The sequence below is a fragment of the Hippocampus zosterae genome, chromosome 5, assembly GCF_025434085.1.
Source record: "Hippocampus zosterae strain Florida chromosome 5, ASM2543408v3, whole genome shotgun sequence".
NCBI lineage: Eukaryota > Metazoa > Chordata > Actinopteri > Syngnathiformes > Syngnathidae > Hippocampus > Hippocampus zosterae.
Genome location: NC_067455.1, coordinates 2565407 through 2584917, shown reverse-complemented (window position 1 = coordinate 2584917; position 19511 = coordinate 2565407). Strand labels below are relative to the sequence as shown.

At 45.4% G+C, this 19511-nt stretch overlaps 2 protein-coding genes across 4 annotated transcripts; one reads left to right on the top strand and one right to left on the bottom strand.

Moving 5' to 3' along the window:
• Positions 1-706: 706 nt before the first annotated feature.
• usp5 (ubiquitin specific peptidase 5 (isopeptidase T)) lies at positions 707-9552 on the bottom strand. 2 transcript variants are annotated; one of them, XM_052065022.1, is made up of 20 exons: positions 9396-9552; positions 8782-8910; positions 8633-8699; positions 7576-7703; positions 7230-7375; positions 6796-6980; positions 6632-6726; positions 6359-6552; positions 6025-6096; positions 5842-5929; positions 5629-5754; positions 5376-5529; positions 4860-5022; positions 4687-4775; positions 4011-4196; positions 3427-3570; positions 3194-3333; positions 2771-2921; positions 2558-2642; positions 707-1326 (listed from the first exon to the last, which is right to left on the bottom strand). In XM_052065022.1, exons 1-20 carry the CDS (start codon positions 9501-9503, stop codon positions 1233-1235), a joined length of 2544 nt encoding a protein of 847 aa, XP_051920982.1. In that variant the 5' UTR covers positions 9504-9552; the 3' UTR covers positions 707-1232. The 2 variants fall into 2 exon arrangements, with proteins under 2 accessions (XP_051920982.1, XP_051920983.1); XM_052065023.1 differs by having other exon boundaries at positions 4068-4196.
• Positions 9538-18645, top strand: p3h3 (prolyl 3-hydroxylase 3). Of its 2 annotated transcripts, none has more exons than XM_052065069.1 (16): positions 9538-9695; positions 11506-11690; positions 11962-12120; positions 13268-13460; positions 13547-13678; positions 13798-13940; positions 14406-14495; positions 14587-14639; positions 14743-14822; positions 14921-15048; positions 15405-15500; positions 15574-15724; positions 15861-15978; positions 16104-16179; positions 17382-17522; positions 17716-18645. In XM_052065069.1, the coding sequence occupies exons 1-16, from the start codon at positions 9629-9631 to the stop codon at positions 17896-17898; spliced, it is 1995 nt and encodes a 664-aa protein (XP_051921029.1). In that variant the 5' UTR covers positions 9538-9628; the 3' UTR covers positions 17899-18645. The 2 variants fall into 2 exon arrangements, with proteins under 2 accessions (XP_051921029.1, XP_051921028.1); XM_052065068.1 differs by lacking the exon at positions 9538-9695 and adding an exon at positions 10197-10880.
• Positions 18646-19511: the final 866 nt, after the last annotated feature.

The following is a 19511-nucleotide window of genomic DNA, read 5'->3' as shown; positions in this document are numbered from 1 at the left end:
AAATGTGTTAAATACAAAAAAATATGGAAATATGTTTGAAAATGCAACTATCAGGTAAAAAAAAATGCCATGACCAAATAAGGTTTGGCAGAAATTAGCAAAATCACAGAAGAAAATAATGTGATGAATTTTTGTAGGCTTGACCTGGCAAAGGACAACTTGGCTTTTCATCATTTTGGAAACCACCTACCGGTAATTTTATTGTGGGACACCCAGGGAAACTAAACTCTGTGACCAAAGTTATTTTTCTGTCTTCATATAATCGCCTCTCTCTACTGCTGTTAAGTTTTTTTCTTGTTTGTGCGCCAAATAGGTGTAAAAGGCAAGAAAATACGCATTTACATTGAGGCACTCTTGAAATGTATTCATAAATAGAAAAATCTGTAAAATCTCATTTGAAAATAAAAATAATTCGATGATTAAGACTGTCGTATGTAAATTAAGTCAAAGGCTCATGACTGACAGATAAAAGCAAGACTAAAAGTTTGTCGCCGATGTGGTTCGTACACAAAATTCTTGTCGTGTGAACGTGACCAGAAAATATCAATTCAAGCGTGACTTTTTTTTTGATCGGTGTAGATTTAAACCATTTAATTTCTCATTGTTGAAGCCTGGCGAAACCTGTCCCATCCCACAAATTAGACAACAGCAGAGAAGCCAAAACATTTGAGTTTGCGGGTTACACAAAAACAACATAGGCTGAAAGTTGGTATGGTGTTTTTTTATTTTCTTTTGTAGCACACCGTGAAGCAGACGTTCTGTCCATCACTTGTTCTCTCCCTCTGTCACTCGCTTGCTCGCTCTGAATGGCGGTCTAAGGTGGAGGCGGACTTGGCTTAAGTGTTGTCAAGTTAGAGGGGGGAGAGGACGGGGCTGGAAGGACGTGTATGGTACTTTTCAAATGGGACATGCACTGTAAACCAATCATGGAGACACAATTTCAGAGGCTGACAGGAGGCCTTGGATAGAAGTGAGAGTTCGGTTCAGGGAGGATTTACTGAGAAAACTTGGATCCCCCCCCCAAAAAAATTTAAAAATCGGCCATGAGCAATCAGAGAGTACCGGTATTTACAGTTATAACGAGTGCCAGGGTCTTTCAAAGACATTTTAGGGAGGTGCGCCATTAAAAGCTGTACGTGTGTTTGTGTGTGTGTGTGTGTGTGTGTGTGAGAGAGAGAATCCACACTCGCCACGTTTGCCCCGCATAAAGTGTTGCAACAGCTCGCTCTGTCTCATTCGGCCACCCGCCGGTAGAAGTAGAGGTAGCCCAGGTCCTTGGGGGGCTTCTCGGAGGCGCACACCTTCTGGTCGTTAAAGATGACCCATCTGCCGCACGGACAAACACAGACGTATGTCACAGGGTGTGTGCGGGAGTGTCGTTAAACGACACGTTTAAACAGTGAAGATGGCAAGCCTATGAGGCATAGGGTAGCGTCAATGCGAAGAGGGGAGTTTCCATGAAGAAACAAAAAAAAAAAAAATCTAAACAATGTTTTTGAATGACAATACAATCGTTTTTTAAAGAAGCAAAAAAAAAAGGGAAAATTGGTGGTTTTGTTGTCTTGTTGTTTTAAACAACGCTTATTACAATACAAACCATGATGTAACGTTTAAAACTGGGAGGTTCTTTGGATAAAAGGTACAAAGTACGTGTTTATGAAATACTGGAAAATTAAAGGAAAAGAAAAAAACTTCAGAAACATAATGGGGAAAATAGTTCTTTGTAAAATGGTAGTTTTCTTATATACACAGAAATTATAAACTTAGGTTTCATTTGTTGATTCAACAGATTACGCTCTTGTGAAACACCCAAAAATGAAAAAAAAAAATCAAAAATAAAAGACGTGTGTAATTTTATCACGATTGTCGGGGTCTTTTGAGTGACCCCGTTTCCAATCCCGTGGCGCTTTTATAAGGAGACAGCGCCATCTGCAGGTATTACGATGGAACATGCCGCTGAAACTCATCGATCCTTCCATTTTCCGAAGCGTTTCGACTGAATTTAGGAAATGATGTGGAAATCCATGTGAGCATCTATTTATTTATTATCCTTAAGGTCTGTGTACTAGTACGCTCTTTGTCCTTTATACTCAGACAATTCAGCACGCTTGCAGGCAACAATTCGTGGAACAAAAGTGCCATTTCCCCCCAATACTATCACAACTTAAGCATACTTGGGACTACCATCTACACGTTACTAGTGAGGCAAAACTACTAGTGGGCATTTTAGTGACACGTGCCTACTAATTTGACTACTCATGTAGCACAGTGGTTTTCTAGTTGGATTTAAGTGTGTGCTCGTAGGCCAAAAGTGGCAATAGCAATGGGGAGGAAAAAAAAAAGACTCGCGAGATGCAGTCGTTCTGCTAGTGGTTCAAGCTGTCCCACTAGTGAGGGCAAAGAGAATACTTGTTGATGGACTAAAGTGGCTATCAAGGATATTGAGTACATGCGGGGAAAAAAAAAAAAAAAAAAAAAAGAGTACAAGCTACTACGCTCATTGCTTTTTTGTGACTGTAAATTTGTAAAAGTCATTGATCATTTTGAGGACACTTACTGCTGATCCTTCTTGATGTGACAGACGTAGTGGCCGCACATTGTGCTCGTGCCCATGTGGCTGATGAAGGCAAACAGTTCATATTCTGGACGTGAGACAAAAGACCGTGATCAGTGACGAACGTGTACTCCCGAGTCCTGAGGGAAAAGCATTTCCGCAAAGGGCTCGGGTGTTTCAAGGCCGAGTGCTCATTCGTCCCCCATCCCCACTCACTGCCTGGTCCGTCTCTGACGCAAGGCCCGGGCGGAGGCTCTCGAGCGGCCTCGCTCTCGGCGGCCGAGCGACCGCCTTCGGAAACCTCCATAGACTCAAGGTCGTCCAGGTGTGAGAAGATCCAGTCCACGGCCCGCTCCAGAGTATTGCTCTGATGGACAAGGGATATTTTATTCATTTGACATTTTAGGAGGTCACTTTCATATTTGGTGATGGACTAAATTAACTACATACATGTTTGGTTATTAAAAAAAAAAGCGTGGGGAAAAAAAATGAGTCTGAATTCAGGTTTAGTTTTGCCGATGGCTCTCCTTTCCCAAAAGCGAGGGCATGCAAGCAAGTACATTTTGTTGGCCAGCGAATTAAATGAGTTTCATGTGACGTGCAAACGTGTACTGCCGCGTGAAGTCCCGAGCCTCTCACCGTCGCTCGAAGTGCTTTGGTTGCTTGTTCTCGGCTGAAGCCCATGGAGACGATGGTCGCCAGGTGCTCCTCGGAGACGCTCTCCATGGTCGGCGTGGTGCCGCCGCTGCAGCCCGGCAGGACCAAGGGGGCGGAGAAGTCTGCGGACAATCGAAAAGGACAAGGAGAGGGCAGCTTGACTCAAAAGGCGGACAGAGCTGCACCGACCGTTCACTCGGCGTCGCTCGCCACACCTGGATCGTCGATGTGGCCCATCAACCAATTCATGGCAGAGTCGATGCCGGTGTTTCCCGTGTAGTACACGGCTTTTCTGCACGCCTCCAGGGGGAAGCCCATGTCGCAGAGTTGCGACACGGTGGAGTCGTCCAGGACTGGAGCTGAGGGTTGTGAAAAGGCTGAATTACTTTGACGACTTCATTGTTCGGAAAGCGCAACGAGGGAAACCATGACTTAAATCAAAGTGACATCACATTTCCTCATCTGGTGACGAGGGATGCTCCAGAAGGGGCATTTTAAGGATCGTATTAAACAATATTCCCATGATATTACACTTTATGCCAAACGAAAATTAAAAATGCGGTGCCTTGAGATACGAGTGACATGGCGTACGGAGTTCACGATTTCAGTGGTCATTCGGACGATATTGTCAAACTAAACTTAATAGTGCACAAAAAAAAGACCCTCCATGATGTAAAAGTGAAGAACAAAGGCAACATGAGGACGTCAAAGGCAGAAAAGAAAAGCAAGAAAAGGAGGAAAAGACGAGCGGACGTGTATGAGAGGGAGGAAAGGAGCGGAAAATGCCAGACAGACTGACACAGCAGTGGGGAGTAGAGAGAGTCGTCCTCCTCGTTGCCGTGGGAGCCCAGGGTACCTTTAACCTCCACATCGGGGGTCATGAGTGGGGGCGGGGCCACCTCCGGTAGGAGCTCCTCTCCCGGCTGCTGGCCCGTCGCGCGGAGCGCGCTCAGGTCCAGCGTGTCGGGGACGTCGATGCTCACGTCTGCACAGAAAACGGCCGTCCGAGCAATCAAGGATTCTGTTTTACAATATCCAACACGAGATTTATTATCCATCCGTGTCTTGTCGTGCAAATTGCTCAAACTGAACCATGAACTAACAGTTTATTACCCTACTTCAAGTGGAGTACTAACCGCTTGGAATTGCAGTCTTTAAGCCGACGACAACTTCAGAACATTCTACCAAACAAGTATGGCGTCGCCGCAAGTCAACAATCAGATTACAACAACAAAGCACTTTTCATCTCTCGCGAAACAAGAAATCTGCATGTCACACTGCTCCACCGAAATGAAGCAGAGGGATTTTGCAATTTGAAAATCACATTTTGCATACCAAGATGCAGTATCCGTTTGGATTTCGTTGAATGCTCAGCAAAAACTTTCAGCAAATCGAAACATACTTTTCAAGACATCTCGGACAGCCATCCAGCCGAGATGAAAAATCCTTCCCAACTAAGTCACGGCTTTACTCACCCAGTTTCTTGGGGACCCAGTCAAGGCCAAAGGTGAACTTCTTAATCTGAATAACCAGGTGGTCGGGGAAGGAAGCAAAGCGGGTCGTTCTGACCAACAAAAAAAAAAACAAGTTAGAGAAATAAAAAAGAATTTAAAATCCAATGCTGCTAATGCCGTCACTGTGCGCATACTTGGTGGCGGTGGTCTTGGTCTGCACGGCGGAGCTCCAGAAGTCCGTAAGGAGTTCGGGTTCGCTGAGGGCCGCCATGCAAACCGCAAAGGGAATTTGCGCTCGCACGGGCGTGACCGTCGAGTCGCCGTTCTCGCGCCGGCGCTCCGCCTCCTGCAGCTCATCTGTTGGGCGGACAGTATACAATAAGTATACCATTTTTTTTTATTCTAATCACACGAGTCATATTTAGCCCAATGGCTGCAATTTTGCTTTCTTTATCTCGACACCAAACAATCTTTGATCTGCCCCCCTCCCCACACCACCCTCAGCATTTATAAACAACAACAGAAATAATACAAATAAATGCTCTACGTGTTTCCTCTCAGATTTTTTTTTAATTGTCAAAATATAATCATCACCCCCCCCCAAACAAAAAGTACCATGCACGCAACATACGGACATTAAAATAAAACACAAGAAAAATGTAAAAAAAAAAGAATCGGTGAAGAGATCCTCTTCCCATCAGCCCGCTCACCTGTATTGATGGCCTGGTCCATGGGCACGGGCAGCTGGATGATGTAATCCACCCGCTGCGTGTACTTGGCCTTTCGGGACTGCTGACACACAATCTTCTCCTCCACCAGGAACCTGAAGGCCTCAGACGGGTTGGGCCCCGAGCGACAGTTTCTCTGCAGTTGAGAGAAAGACGCAAGATGAAGGGGAGGTGGAGGTGGGGGGGCAGAGCCGGGTGAATCCAAAGGCAAAGTGGCAGGGGCGTTCAACTCTACCTCCACCATGTTTATGAAGTGCAATAAAAACTCCTGAGCGTCCTGCTGCCGATTGGTGGAGAACTCCGGGTGGCCCCGCCCCACAAGTGCTTTGAACATTCTTGGCGCTATGCCGATTTGGTAATCCTGCAAATAAATAATTGAAAACGCTTGATCAAATCATTCATTCAGGCAAGTCCAAAACCTGCATTTAAAAAAAAATATATTCTTTACCTTGTGCTCAGCTGCAGCATTTTCTTCCCCGGGGTCCGGTGCTGGTTTGGAATAATCTCCCGACGACAGCCCGTAGCCCAGTTTGGCCCTGTGAGAGATGACCAAATATGAACTCATCGCACAGACGGCGAAAGTGAGAAGCTCAATTCGACAATCACGTGGATACAAAGATGAGACACTCACACTTGGATTTTGAAGTCTTGAGTGGGGTCACTCGGGGCCTCGTCCATTATCTTGTCCATCTCGGACACATACCTGGAACGCAAACAGATTCTAAAGTCACGTCATTGCCGCGACGGATTCTGCAAACTCGGCCGTTTTGCATTTTGTATTGAACATAATCATAAATATGATTCCACCAGAAAAAAACAACGAGTAAAATTTAGAGATTTATTCTTATTGGACCCCCTTGCCCAAAAAATAATTGCTATAGCAGCTCAAAATCATTCAGATTCATTTTCACTGTGCGGAAAAGCCAATAAACAGGAGGAGAAGGCGGAGCGGGAGGGATACTAACTTGCTCTCGAAGTCTGGAACGGTGAAGAGCACTTGCATGACGGAGTTGAGGTAGCAGCTGTTGCCCAGGTTCTTCATGCCGGTCAGGCCGGGCCCGAACAGCGGGCGCAGGGTGGTCCCGGATTCTTGGATCACCTCCCACTCGCCCACGCGCTGGTTCACGGCGATCTCCAGCTCTGTCATGGTCCGCTCGGTCTGACAAGGTGCGTGCGCACGTGCGAAAGCTCGGCTTGAGCGACCACGCTGATCATGTTGCGTCACGGCGTGCGATTACCTTCTCCATGGTCATCATGTCGATGCCAAAGTGAGAAAGATGCTCGGGTAACTTGGGGTCCAGCACCATGTCATCCTCGTCGTAAGAGTAAACATCTGGAGGCGGAAATGAATTCGGTAAGGTCGCGTTTTCTGACCCAATTCTTTCGATCGGTGTCGTCTTACCTGCTCCGTCTGGGGTGATGGTTCCCAGTTTGACCGCCAGCGGGTATCCCGTCTCTTGGAAGTAGAGCAGGGCGTGGTTGTTACCGCCCGAGCCGTCGAAGTACCTGCGACCGCAAAGCACCTTGCCGTCCGTCAGGTTCATCCAGAGATTCTCTTGGAGGCCGCACACTTCGCATCGCCAGCCACTATCGTACGGAGGGGGGGGCACACGTGATGACAGTGAACGGACTCAAGCACATCGAAAAGTCCACGTCTATGAACATCGGACAATTGGAGACGGAAAGATGCAAGCGTGGATAATTAAACCGACACGAGACAGTATTATTCATTCCTTGCAGAGTGGAAGCGCAAAATTCCACTTTTCCTCATTGGAGCTCCCCCACCACAAATCTAAAATCGGCAGTGGCGTGAAGGAGCCTGGCGTCAGGGCTCACCTGGGCGGGATCTTGACGCCATTGTCAAGTTGCTTGAGGTCGACGGCAAACCGTGACTCCTGTCTCACCTCACCGTCCCACTGTTGTACTTGCAAGGCGTGAGACACCGAGTCGGCCGCGATGATGCCCGCCATTGACAGTGATACCTTTGTGGGGCATGGGAAAAATTAGTTATCCTTTTTTTTTTTTAATTATAAAATCAAGGATGCTTTCCTTGTCGCAACAAACATAGTGGATTGGAGTTTATTTGCTGTACACTAGTAAATTGCCATTTATAATCGTTGAGGTAAATAATTGTAATTGAATTGCAATTAATTGCAATTGCAATAACCTCCGAATAACTCACCCGCTCTTTCACAACGTCGGGCATGGATGCGAGGTCCTCCGATGTGACTTCCTGTCTTTCAGGAAAAATGACAACCTTGTAGTCCTCCTCATAGTACTCCTGCTCCACATCAAAACCGCCTTCGATGCCTAGTTAGATTATAAATTTGACAAATGCTAAAATACAGACATAAAGTACACACAGTAAACAGTATATTGACATTTGCATTTTCAACAGGGCCTTGAAGGTAACATTTGAAACTGTACCGGGCAATATGCCTTAAATGTGGCAAAAAAAATGTTGTCATAAAGCATCGCGTCAACATAGCACGTGAGCTACCAGGGCACCTCAAAAGGATTAATTGCGTGTGTTGCTTTTTCTGACATCTTTGACAAAAAACAATAAAACTGTTAAAAGAATTTCACATTGGTTGATGTCCATTGCTTTTTTTCCCCCCAGCATTAGCGAAGGTTTCAATGTTTGTCAGTGGGAAATGATCGGCAGAGGTCATTTGGATGCCAACACAAACTATTTACTAAGTGATGTTTAATACCACTTATATTTCTTTCCAAATCCTGGCAGTGTTCACATTTTTTGTTCCAATGCTCAGTTTCACTTTTGCGTTTGTCACATACTCAAATATACAACTATAAACGGGGGATGAAATGCTAATTCATTACAAAAGTTCTCATTCACCCATGACCTTATGTGGCCTTTTACAGAAAATGGATGGCTGGTATGAATTTGAATGAATGAATGAAGTGGCAAGTGATGTTTTGGATGAACACATCTATCTCACTAGCAGAGGGTGTGAGTTCAAATCTGTGTTGCTGCATTTATCCCACATTCCAAAAGCATGCATGTTCCGTTCTTGAAGACCCTAACTTGTATGAGTGAGTGGTTGCCTAATGAGTGACTGCCAATCAGCCAAGGTTGAGCCGATAGGCTCCGGGCCAAACACCATACACAAAATGGATGGTGAAGGAGACATTTTGAATTGAATGTCAATTAAATTAGAGTGTCAACCTTCAAAGTACTACTGTGAACTACTTGAAATCAATATGCTTCCATGTTTCACCTATAGCCAATCTGGTGGGCTTCTTCTTCGGCGGATGTCCCGATCCAGAGTTATTATCGTCTTCCTTCTAAAGAGACAAAAGAAAATTACTGCCGCTTGTGTCAACTCATATACTGATAAAGATTTAAGGACACCACATGTGTGTCTACCTTGGCCTTGCGAGTCCTTGTGATGTGCAAGTAAGCCCTCTGACCAGCCCGAGCATGGTGCCTCTCCACATACTGACTTCCAAAGCCTAGGAAGCTGTTCATACACACGTACAAGCCTCCTTCGCTTTCCTGGGAAATCAAATAGACATTTTACAGACACTCCGGGCGCAACCTGTCCACGCCTCTTCCATGACCAAAATACGTTGAGAAGTTGGCAGCGATGTCGCTAACTTGCCTTCCCACAGTCAACCTGTCACACCGCGAACTGATCGAGAAAACTGCGAATTCATGTTATTGTTTCAAAGTGGAATACAGTGTTAAAAAAAGACGGCAAAGCTAATGCATGAGATACTTTGGCGAAATTTCGGGTGAGAGTCGAGCTGCAAGCTAACATGCTAAAGCAGCTATGTTTCCCCATTACGCTTATGGCGTTTTATTAGCTTAGCTTAACGTTCTCATGATAGTTAACGGGAGCATTTAAGGTAACTGGAGCACGACACCTTTTTAAGGTACCGCCAGAATTAAAAGGGACCGCGACGAAAGGCAGCGTGGAACGGTCAAACGGTGTTCCCCTTGGTTGGAAAACGAATAGAAAGAGAAAGAGCGAGGCTCACCGGGGAGGAAAATGACAAGGCGCATTCATCTTTGTGGACACGGTCCCCGGGCTTGGGTACCCGAATTGTGGACAAAACCGACATCAAAACCTCGCTGACGTCCGCCATGACAAGTTAGCTGGTGCCAACGTTCGGAGAGTGTGCGTGAGTCCACCGGGCACCGTAATTCGACCGGTTCGGAGTGAGTGTGCGTCGCTGAAACCCGTCAGATGCTGCGCGTGTATTGGGCTTGAATGAACCATGAGACGCCGCTGCCTAGCCTAGTGTTGTGGGAAGGCCGTGAACACAGCTGCTTCGCAGGTATTACCGTAACTGTCGCAATACGCTCCTCTTACATGAATTGATATGCGTACCCTTAAAGATGAAACGCACATGTATTTCTATTTGCGTGTCTTCTTACTTATAAAAACGCAGTACTTGAAATGTTAGTGACTACTCTTATATTGGATGGATTGGATTAAATGAGTGTGTTCAAACAACCTGTGATGAACGATGCCTTTTTGGGATGGTTACGGTTTAATAACTGTTGGGCACAAACACAGCCATCACCGTAACTATTGCAATACTGGCCACTAACACAAAGTGAGATGCGTTCATTTGAAGGTTCATCGCAGTTTTACGTATATTTTGTTATTCGGAAGTCGGTACCAACACTTAAATACTATCTTTTTGTAGTGACTAGTGTACGTTTTGTGATCGTTACGGTAATACCGGTAACGCGCAGTGTTGCCGTAACGATTACGATAGACGCGTCCACTTTGAATGGAAAGCCGGCATTAAGTCATATAAATATAATACTAAAATAGGGGCAGTTATTATAACACTGACTAACAGAGAGTTCAATACAAGGTGATTTCATGTTGTAAGAGTTACGGTAATAGCTCCCAAAACAAACTATTGCCGTAACTCTTACAGTAAACGTTTCATCAGCGAATAAGAAGGCGGATTTAAAGCTTTTATTCCACTAGAACGCACATTTCGAGTCTTTTAACGCAATTTTTTAATCTTTTTAAATTTACCATACTCGTTGATGGTTTTGACATTGCCTAACCGAGAGTGAATGTAAGAAGCTTTGACTCCGTGTTATGATAGTTACGGTAATAACTGTAGCGACGATACACAGCGCTACCAAGCGACCCCTCGCGGTATAGCAAGTTCCCCCTCGTTCCTAAACTTTCCTACCGACGTGGTCTCTCCTCTTCTGCGGGACCATGGCGCTCTCCCCCAACCTCTTCGCAGTATACGTGGCGTCGCAAGTGCTTTTTCTATGCGGAGGATCGGTCAGTTCGGACGGCGTTTCGTCGCTGCTGCAACCCTATGACTTTTTGTACTACACCGGGGTGCGTTCGTACTTCAACGCGCAGTGGGCGAAGGCTGCGGAGCAGATCGAGAGGTCCCTTGTGACTAAGGAGGCTCTGTTTAAGGTCCGAAGGCAGTGTTATGAGGAATGTGGATCTACGGGAGGAGATGCACTTCAAAAACTAGGTACATTACAAATACAGTAGTTGTGTTCTGGTCTTTCTACTTGTGTGTGGCACAACCATGAATTATGTCATCTTAACTTTAATGTTTCCCAACTTTTGGTTGATCCAATGCACACGTTTTACATCATAAAAATGTCACGGCACACCACCAAACAAAACGGTCACAAAAAGCGGATTTGATTATTGACCTTCATCTGTCGTCTTATGGAAGAGCCTTCTGCCTATATGTTGTGTGCAGAATTATTAACAAATGAAGTACATGAATGCCAGGTGTCAAATGAGGCCAGATCAGGCCCTACTGGTCATTTTTTCTCAACTTCCAACATAGTTATTCATCATAAAAATACACCCGTGCCATGGAATATGAGAAACCCGATGTCCAATTTTTTTTGTAGCCTAACATGGAGACATAACAATACTTATGGGCATAAATTATTCATCCTCTGCAACTGACTAATGAAACAATGACTAATTCATTATACAGAGGTGCTGTAAGGCGCGCGCATCAGCAGGACCGGCACAATGTCCACCATGGTTCATTAAATAAAAATAAAATCCTTTGATTTAAATGCATGATAAAATGTCATCAGATACCTGCGGTCACCAGTTCTTCTATTTATTGGCAGACACCGAGGAAGGGAGCCTGTGGGACCTCTGGGCCCTGGACTGGGTGCAGAAGAAGGCAGAGTGCTTGAGGTTCTGTGTGGGACGTTCGGTTAGCCATGTGGGACAGCTTCCCGTTTCCACGGACATCGAGTACGAGTTTGGCTCACGTAACGTGTACAACTTCCTGCAGGTTACATATTATAAGGTTAGTGACCAATCACAAATAGTGGCTCCTTGCTGGAGAGTGACCCCATTTCGTCATTTGATCGCGTTTCTCTTTGCTGAACATGTGGATGTTCGCCTCTATGTGCTGCTATGTCTTCATGTATTGGCAATTGGATTATTTCCTGAACCAATTAGATTTCAATTCAGTCTGTTAATCAGTTTGTTATGGAGGCCGTTTTAGTATATTAATAAGGGAGATGTTCTCATTATAATACGGTCTTCACATGCTCCGCTCGCTCTCTTTGCATCAGATGGAAAAACTGAAGAAGGCAGCGGCGGCAGCCCAGACCTACTTTGTGGCTAACCCAACTCACCTGGAGATGAGGAACAACATTGAGAAGTACCGAAGGATGGACGGAGTGAGCGACGAAGCCTTTTACGACCGAGAGGCCGACAGCGAGAAGCACTGGGTGAAGAAAAACAACAACAATGTGCTTTGACGGCCTTAGAAATTTCAGGATGAACAGAAAATACACAATTACCTCGATAGGTGAACTAAAATTTCAAAAGACGCCATTGGTCATTTCAATGGGAAATATTACCTTGGTTACTGAACGTTTTGGTTCGCAAACCATTCTTTAAATTTTGTATTGCATTTTTCGGACTGTAATTGGACCGGAGGATGCATCGCAAGAGTAAACAAAAACGCATCATTAAGAAGTAAAATAAAAGTCATAGTGGACACTAAGTCGCATTTTCGGGGGGAAATTTAATGTACAAAAACCAAGACCAAAAACAGAAGCATTTAGATTGGCACCCAAAATCCCTGTTCCCCTTATCGCGTTGATGGCAGCCAACGAGCTCCATTTTGATTAAAGTCTTCCGCTTCGAACAATGGAAGAGTTTGTTTCTTTTTAGTTTAAAATGACTTACTAGACTGCCGCATTGCATTGCGGCCAAAGAAAGAATCCCGCTCGGTTATTGCACCTTTTGGCGGTGTAAATAGAACATCCTTGGTGTGGCGGAATGCTGGATGCTAAACCAGCTAGCTTGCTTGTTAGTTGCCATGACTACTTCTTCCAGTTCTTCTTCCAATATTTTTTTTCTTCCAATTCCTCTTCCATTTTTCTTCTTTCTTCTCATACTTTCTCTTGGCAGTTGGCAAATACTTCTGCCGTATTACTGCCTCCTTCCGAAATGGAGTGCGTGCGAGACTATTCAATGTTTATTATGATTCGAATCAGAACATTTTGATCCACAACAACGATTTCTTATTTATAACACCAAAAGGCGGAATAAGCAACCAGAAATCTAACTTTGGCCACAATGAGATTTAGGATTCTAGTTAAGATAAGCCATTTTAAACTAAAAAGAAAAACTTTTTCCGAAGTTAGATGTGGAAGTTTCCAATTCAACCGGAACTCATGTGTTGTCTGCGAGTCCGAACTTGAATTTTTGTAGACCCGAGTATAAATCACAGGACCAGGTTACCTATGAAAATAAGTGCGAGTTAAAATCCGGAAAAATACGCTAGTTTAGCAACAAGTTGTTTGTTGAAGCACTAGTCTCTCTCAACATTTGACAAAAATAATGATTTGGTTTTGCGATGCCCCTCAGTTTCTGTACGACTCGGCACTCCAACTGGAGGAGACGTCCAAGTGGGCACAGGCGGCGGATGAATGGCGAGCATGTGTCAACGAAACACTGCGTAAGATCGAGGAGTGCAGGGTGCAGTGCGTGGTGGCTGCGCAGCGTCTGCCTGAGGACCGGGGAGTTGACAGCGCCGATGGTGTCTTTGAGAAAGCCGCGGGTAAACAAAAGTGTCTTTGTTCTTCTAAGATGAAATAGGATAGTTAATTCAACACTTATTTTTTTTGGGGGGGGGGGGTCATTCAGCTCTTTCCCTCTCGCTGTTGTCGTGCCAGCAGTCGTGCGTGACACAAGTGGCCACCCGTCCCGGCAGGGTCTCCTCTCAGGACGACTTCCTGCCCACTCAGCTGGAACACCTGCACCTCGCGCAGTTTAAAGGTCCGTGTTTTTGTCGCTTAACGGTGGCATTTTCTCTTGCCATCCGCAAATAACCTCAACAGCGGATTCACAGTCATCTATGAAATATTTGTGCAACCTGTCTCCATGCTTGCTCCCAGCTGGAGATGTGAGAAGCGCGGTGCAGACGCTTCGCTCCCTGCTCCTCTTTTACCCCTCGGACAAGGACTCCATTGACAACCTGCAGCTCTACCAAGAGACACTAGGGGGAGACAAAACGTCACAAGACTCACCGCCTGCACAGGTCAGACCTCCATATGAATCCCTCGCATCCTTTTTTTTCTCCATGCTTTTCAGATTCTAATTTAACTTTCGGTACGTAGTTCACTTAAAAAAGTAAAACTCAAATTATATGGATTCACGACACACGCAGACAAAATCGCCTTCTCAAGAAGTTAGAATATTATGTCACCAAATTGATTTGGTATCTGGAAATTAGGAAGACGGTCAGCATGGGGCTTTGCACATATTCCTCACAGTTCAAAGGTTTGGGTTTGAATCTCGGCCCCGGTTGCTCGCGTGGGTTTTCTTTTTAGGATTTTTGTAGTGAGAGCGCCGAATCCTAACCACTAGCCACCAGGGACCAGGTGACAAAAAGCCTCGCTGGCGGTCTATAAGTCTGTCTTGCTGGCCAAAATGTCATTTTTGACATTTGGAGGGAGAGGAAAAAAAAAGTCATTTTCTCATTTTTGTGCGTTCATCTATACAGGAGATCGTCCGCTATGTCAAACGCTCACTAGAGGAGAAGGAGCTTCTCTATTTTGGCATGGACAACCTAAACTACACTTTCACTGACCCAGTACGTATTCATCATTAGCGTTCATTTGCCTCGGGGGGGGGGGGGGGGGGGGGGACTTTTTTTTTTTTTTTTAAAGAGTTATCCTCTGCAGGATCTTTGGACACCAGAGGATGTTGTCCCAGAATCCCTAAGGGAATCATGGAAGTAAGTCAAGCTCCCAAGCAAGCCCCCCCACACTCCCCCAAAAATAAGCAAACAAAAAAACTAATAAACTCAAACAAAAGTCGACATGACTTGTGTTTCTTAGAGCTGAGAAGGAGAAGCTGACTGAGAAGACGAAAGAGGAGGAGCCGCAAGAGGAGGTGGACGACAGTGGCTTCTTTGCAGGTTCAGCACACCCCCCCATTAAATGGGAACAATTCCATCCTTTTTTTTTTTCTTTTTTTTTACACTCGCCTGTCCCTCGGGTTCGTCCTTTTCTGCAGGTGGTCCAGTCCGGCAGGTGGGTGTGACCATCACCATGGACGAGCTGCTCCTAAACGGGACCAACCGGGTGGTGCTGGACGGAGTCACCACTGAGAAGGAGTGTGACAGGATGTTGCAGCTGGCCGCAGTAAGTCCGATTACAAGTCGCAATTCTGACTTTTTTTTTTTTTACACTCAAGTGGCGCAACAGGAATGCGTGTCATGGCAGCATTGAAAAAAAAAAACTTCCGTGCTGACGCTTGTGTATCTGATGACGTGCGTGCAATTTTGCAAGGGATATGCGGTACTTTACATGTATAGTATATGGAAGTATAAACTATACAGTAAAAATATAAACTAATATAAAAGTTTATATAAATATAAACTATACAGTAAAAAACAAATGGATGCAGGCCTTAATCTCAAGTGGACAGTTGAACCTACAATGTAAATCAAGTGTAATAAACCATCTCACCTTATTGTCTTTGTCTGGTCTCTTGACAGTCGGTTGCATCAGCAGGTGACGGTTACCGGGGGCGACGGTCACCGCACACTCCTCATGAGACGTTGGACGGCCTCACCTTGCTCAGAGCTGTGAAGGTGAGACAAAAAAAAAAATCAAAGCGAAGTACAGTAAGACATTTTGTCACACATGGTAATTCTAACACAACAGCTGGCTCAGGACGGCCTGGTCAACCAAACGGACGCCAAGCTGCTGCACGAGCTCGGGGAGAGGGCGCGTGTCCTGCTGCATTCCTACTTCAGGAGTCCCTCGGGACTCTTTGTCGCCTTCACACACCTCGTCTGTCGGAGTGCCATTGCAGGTAACCACCAAAAAGGGTTCATCCCTACAAGGTCTTAAGAGGGGACATACAGTATAGAGGAAGTCCCCCCCCCAACCCCGATATAGAAATTTTGTAAAGAAAAAAAAATATTTATTTTTTTGTTCGTGGCCACCAGGGGACCAAGAGGGCCGAATGGATTTGTCTCACCCGGTCCATGTGGACAACTGTCTCCTTGAACCGGACACCAAGCAGTGTTGGAAAGAACCGCCTGCCTTCATTCATAGAGACCTCAGGTGCACACGTGGACTTTTCGGGTTTTCACCTTGAAAAGACTCTTTCGAAGAGTTCAAGACGTAACCAGCGCTTGTTCGCCACCGAAATTAAAATCAAAATAAAACAAAAATTTCCCCCCGCACAGCGCCATCCTCTACCTGAATGACAACTTTGATGGTGGCGAGTTCTTCTTCACCAACAGGGATGCCAAAACGGTCACGGTAAGTATTTGACATTATACTGTATCCAGAGTAGCCACATTCATGAAGAGGAATCCATTCCGAACCTACCCGCAATATGTGAAAATTCTTGATTTAGAGAGACCATTCATTCATTCATTCATTCATCTTCCGAGCCGCTTGATCCTAACTAGGGTCGCGGGGGGTGCTGGAGCCTATACCAGCTGCCTTCGGGCAGTAGGCGGGGGACACCCTGAATCGGTTGCCAACCAATTGCAGAGACGAACAACCATCCACGCTCACACTCACACCTAGGGACAATTTAGAGTGTTCAATCATCCTGCCACGCATGTTTTTGGAACGTGGGAGGAAACCGGAGCACCCGGAGAAAACCCACGCAGGCCCGGGGAGAACATGCAAACTCCACACAGGGAGGCCGGAGCTGGAATCGAACCCGGTACCTCCGCACTGTGAAACCAACGTGCTAACCACTGGACTACCGGGCCGCCCTAAAGACCATTCAATAAAAAATAAATAAAAATGGTTTTAATCCTCCCACTCTAAAATGTACGAAATTCCTCAAAACGTCTTCTGATTCTTTTGCTGTCAAATAATGGGAGCCGTGACGTTCGGAAAAGAGGAGGCAAAGACTCCTCGCTCCCACGGTTCCGTTGATTTCTTAATCGCGGTTGAAGTTTCTTGTAAAACAGACAGGAAACCAATGTTAGAATGCACTTTGTACAATGAAACAGGAAGCAAATCGCATCATTTTGTCGAAGAAAAATTAGCCTAATACGAACAATGCGAAACACAAACGAAAGCTAGCATAGATGTCAACTTTTACTGCGGCGCACGCAGTGACAGCGCCGCCCACAACAAAAGAGAATTCAACATTCCAACATGTTTACACTCTAAAAGGTTCACCTCAGCCATATCATTTTGACTAACAAAAGTCGGCTAGCTTAATGCTAACATCAGAGCCGCCAGGCGTATTGCGGCACAACGCGGTGTTCAACTGAAGGCGCGCAACTTTAAATTCATCAAAATTTTTTACCGCAAAACGTTTTCACAAACCCGGAAGTGATCATCATATTCACGAATCAATATTTGCGAATATTCATACGCCGTTAGCGAAATCAGTGATCTAGCAGCGATGCTAAGGACAAATTGCAATCCAGTGGGGGGGTACGCCCGATCTTTCATCCAACTAAAGATGCTTGAGATTTGTGGCCTCGCCCCCGCAGGCCCGAGTCAAACCGACGTGCGGCCGTCTGGTGGGCTTCTCGTCGGGACCCATCAATCCGCACGGCGTTACGGCGTTGACAAAAGGTCGCCGCTGCGCGCTGGCCCTTTGGTTCACCAAAGAGAAGCTCTACAGGGACATGGTGAGTGACGCGACACGTCAACACATTAGACATCACACCCGGTTACAATCCATCATGAGATTCAACAACAGGGTCTGACATCCACCATTTTGAGTTGCGGTTTCCCTGTCAGAACCGGTTGTCCCCCGTAATACTCAACGTATGAAATTCGAAAAGCAGAGATTCCAACTTGCCAGCCCTGCTCTGCCTGCAGGAGCGAGAGGAGGTGGAAAACGGGTGGGCCCCCGGCGGGCAGCGCGTGGGGCAGACAGATGACATGGCGGACGGCGGTGGCGGTGGCGGCGGCGCAGCCCCCGCCCCTCGGAACGTTCGCAACCAAGCGCCAGCCAAGGGCAGAGCGAGAGGACGGGTGACGGCGGGCAAAGATGAACTGTGAACGTGAGACTCTCGGATCACCCTTTCGCACTGCGCTGGTTGGAAAATGATGCTAGTCTGGTTAAGTTTGCTGCCTTCGTATGGATCTTATTCCGTGTCATCTGAGTTTGAACTTCTGTTTTTATATATCATTTATTGAAGGTTATTTTGAGCCATATGATTTTATTTTCAAATTGAAGACTTGAGTTTTTGGCTGAATTGTTCAAACAGATTTATTTGGACGGTCAGCAAAGATTGTGTTTGGAATGTGATGACAAATTTCATGGTCAAAATTTTGATTCACTCTGTTTATTGAACATATAAGCAAGTTCCATAAATATCATAAAAGAAAGCAAAAAAAAAGGATTTCAGAGAGATGGCTTGGTGCTCGCCTTGCACGCGTTTTCGTGTTTTTTTTTAATTAAAAAAAAAAAACAACAGCAACATTCGTGATGTTGGCTCAGTCACCAAATTTGGCACCGGCTCAGCGTGAAAGGGGTAAATAAACACGGCGCCGTTCTGTTCTTAGACATTAGTTCCACGAGAAAAAAAAAAACTCCTTTCTGCTAAAGAATTCTGAGGTGTTTCAAATAATACGGTCACTCCAATATCTCCATGCTGTTTTTAAGAAAGAATGTTATTCATTTTCCGTGACATTTGACACACTTTGTGAGTATTTATTCGGGACAGCGTTCAGTATGACCTTGACTGAAAAGTGTGCGGGTGTATATACTGTATTTATACTTAATAAAAGGAGTAGTAAGAAAAACTTTTGATTTCTGCCCCCCGCCTCCCCTTGCGTGAGTGCCTTTCTTTCAGTTTCCCCTCAGGAGGGATTTATGAGTCCAATTCACGCATTGTCCAAACTTCAAACTGACCTGTTGGTCTCTTCCCGCAAACTTTTCAAACAAAGACTCAAGACGAAAGGGACACACCTCGTCGACAAAACAAACTTATTCCATAAGAACGCTTCCCGTTGTGTTGAAGAAACGGTTCAAGTTCACATGCGCATGTGTTTCTGTAATTTGGGGACCGAAAGACGTATTAGACGACTCCGACAACATCCAGCGAGCTTGTGAGCTTGTGGACTAGCAAACCGTAAACAAAGAGTTAGCTTCCTTTCCCTTAAGTGTCTCCGTTTCGCGAATCTACATGTGGCGATGTAACGACGTGGTGGCGTATTGGGCGGGCCGCGATGCCAGTGGGTTTGCTCTGTGAGCCTGCTAACAGCTAATCATCATAGCTAATAGCTACTAGCTACTAGCTACTAGCTGCCTCCTAGAAGGCTAATTAGCAATGGAGTTCTCCAACTGCACTCAACAGATGTTTTTTTTTTTGTTTCTTTGGAGGACGTCATAGCGGTGTGACTAACAGCACACTTTAGAGGTAGAAATGTGCTAAAGCTTTATTTAAAAATAAGTCTCAATTGCGATGGAGAGACACAAATGAAATGAGCACTTAGTCAGGGAAGGCCAACTCATACCGAAGGACGCAAGTGTATCACCGGGCCTCGTTTTAGCCACGTCCAAAAATGTAAAAGACGAAAGAGAGTTTAACGCTGTATCTCAGCATTTCGGTGCTAAATTGTTTTCTTTTTTTTTTGCGGATGTTATCAGCACTTATCTTCAAACATAT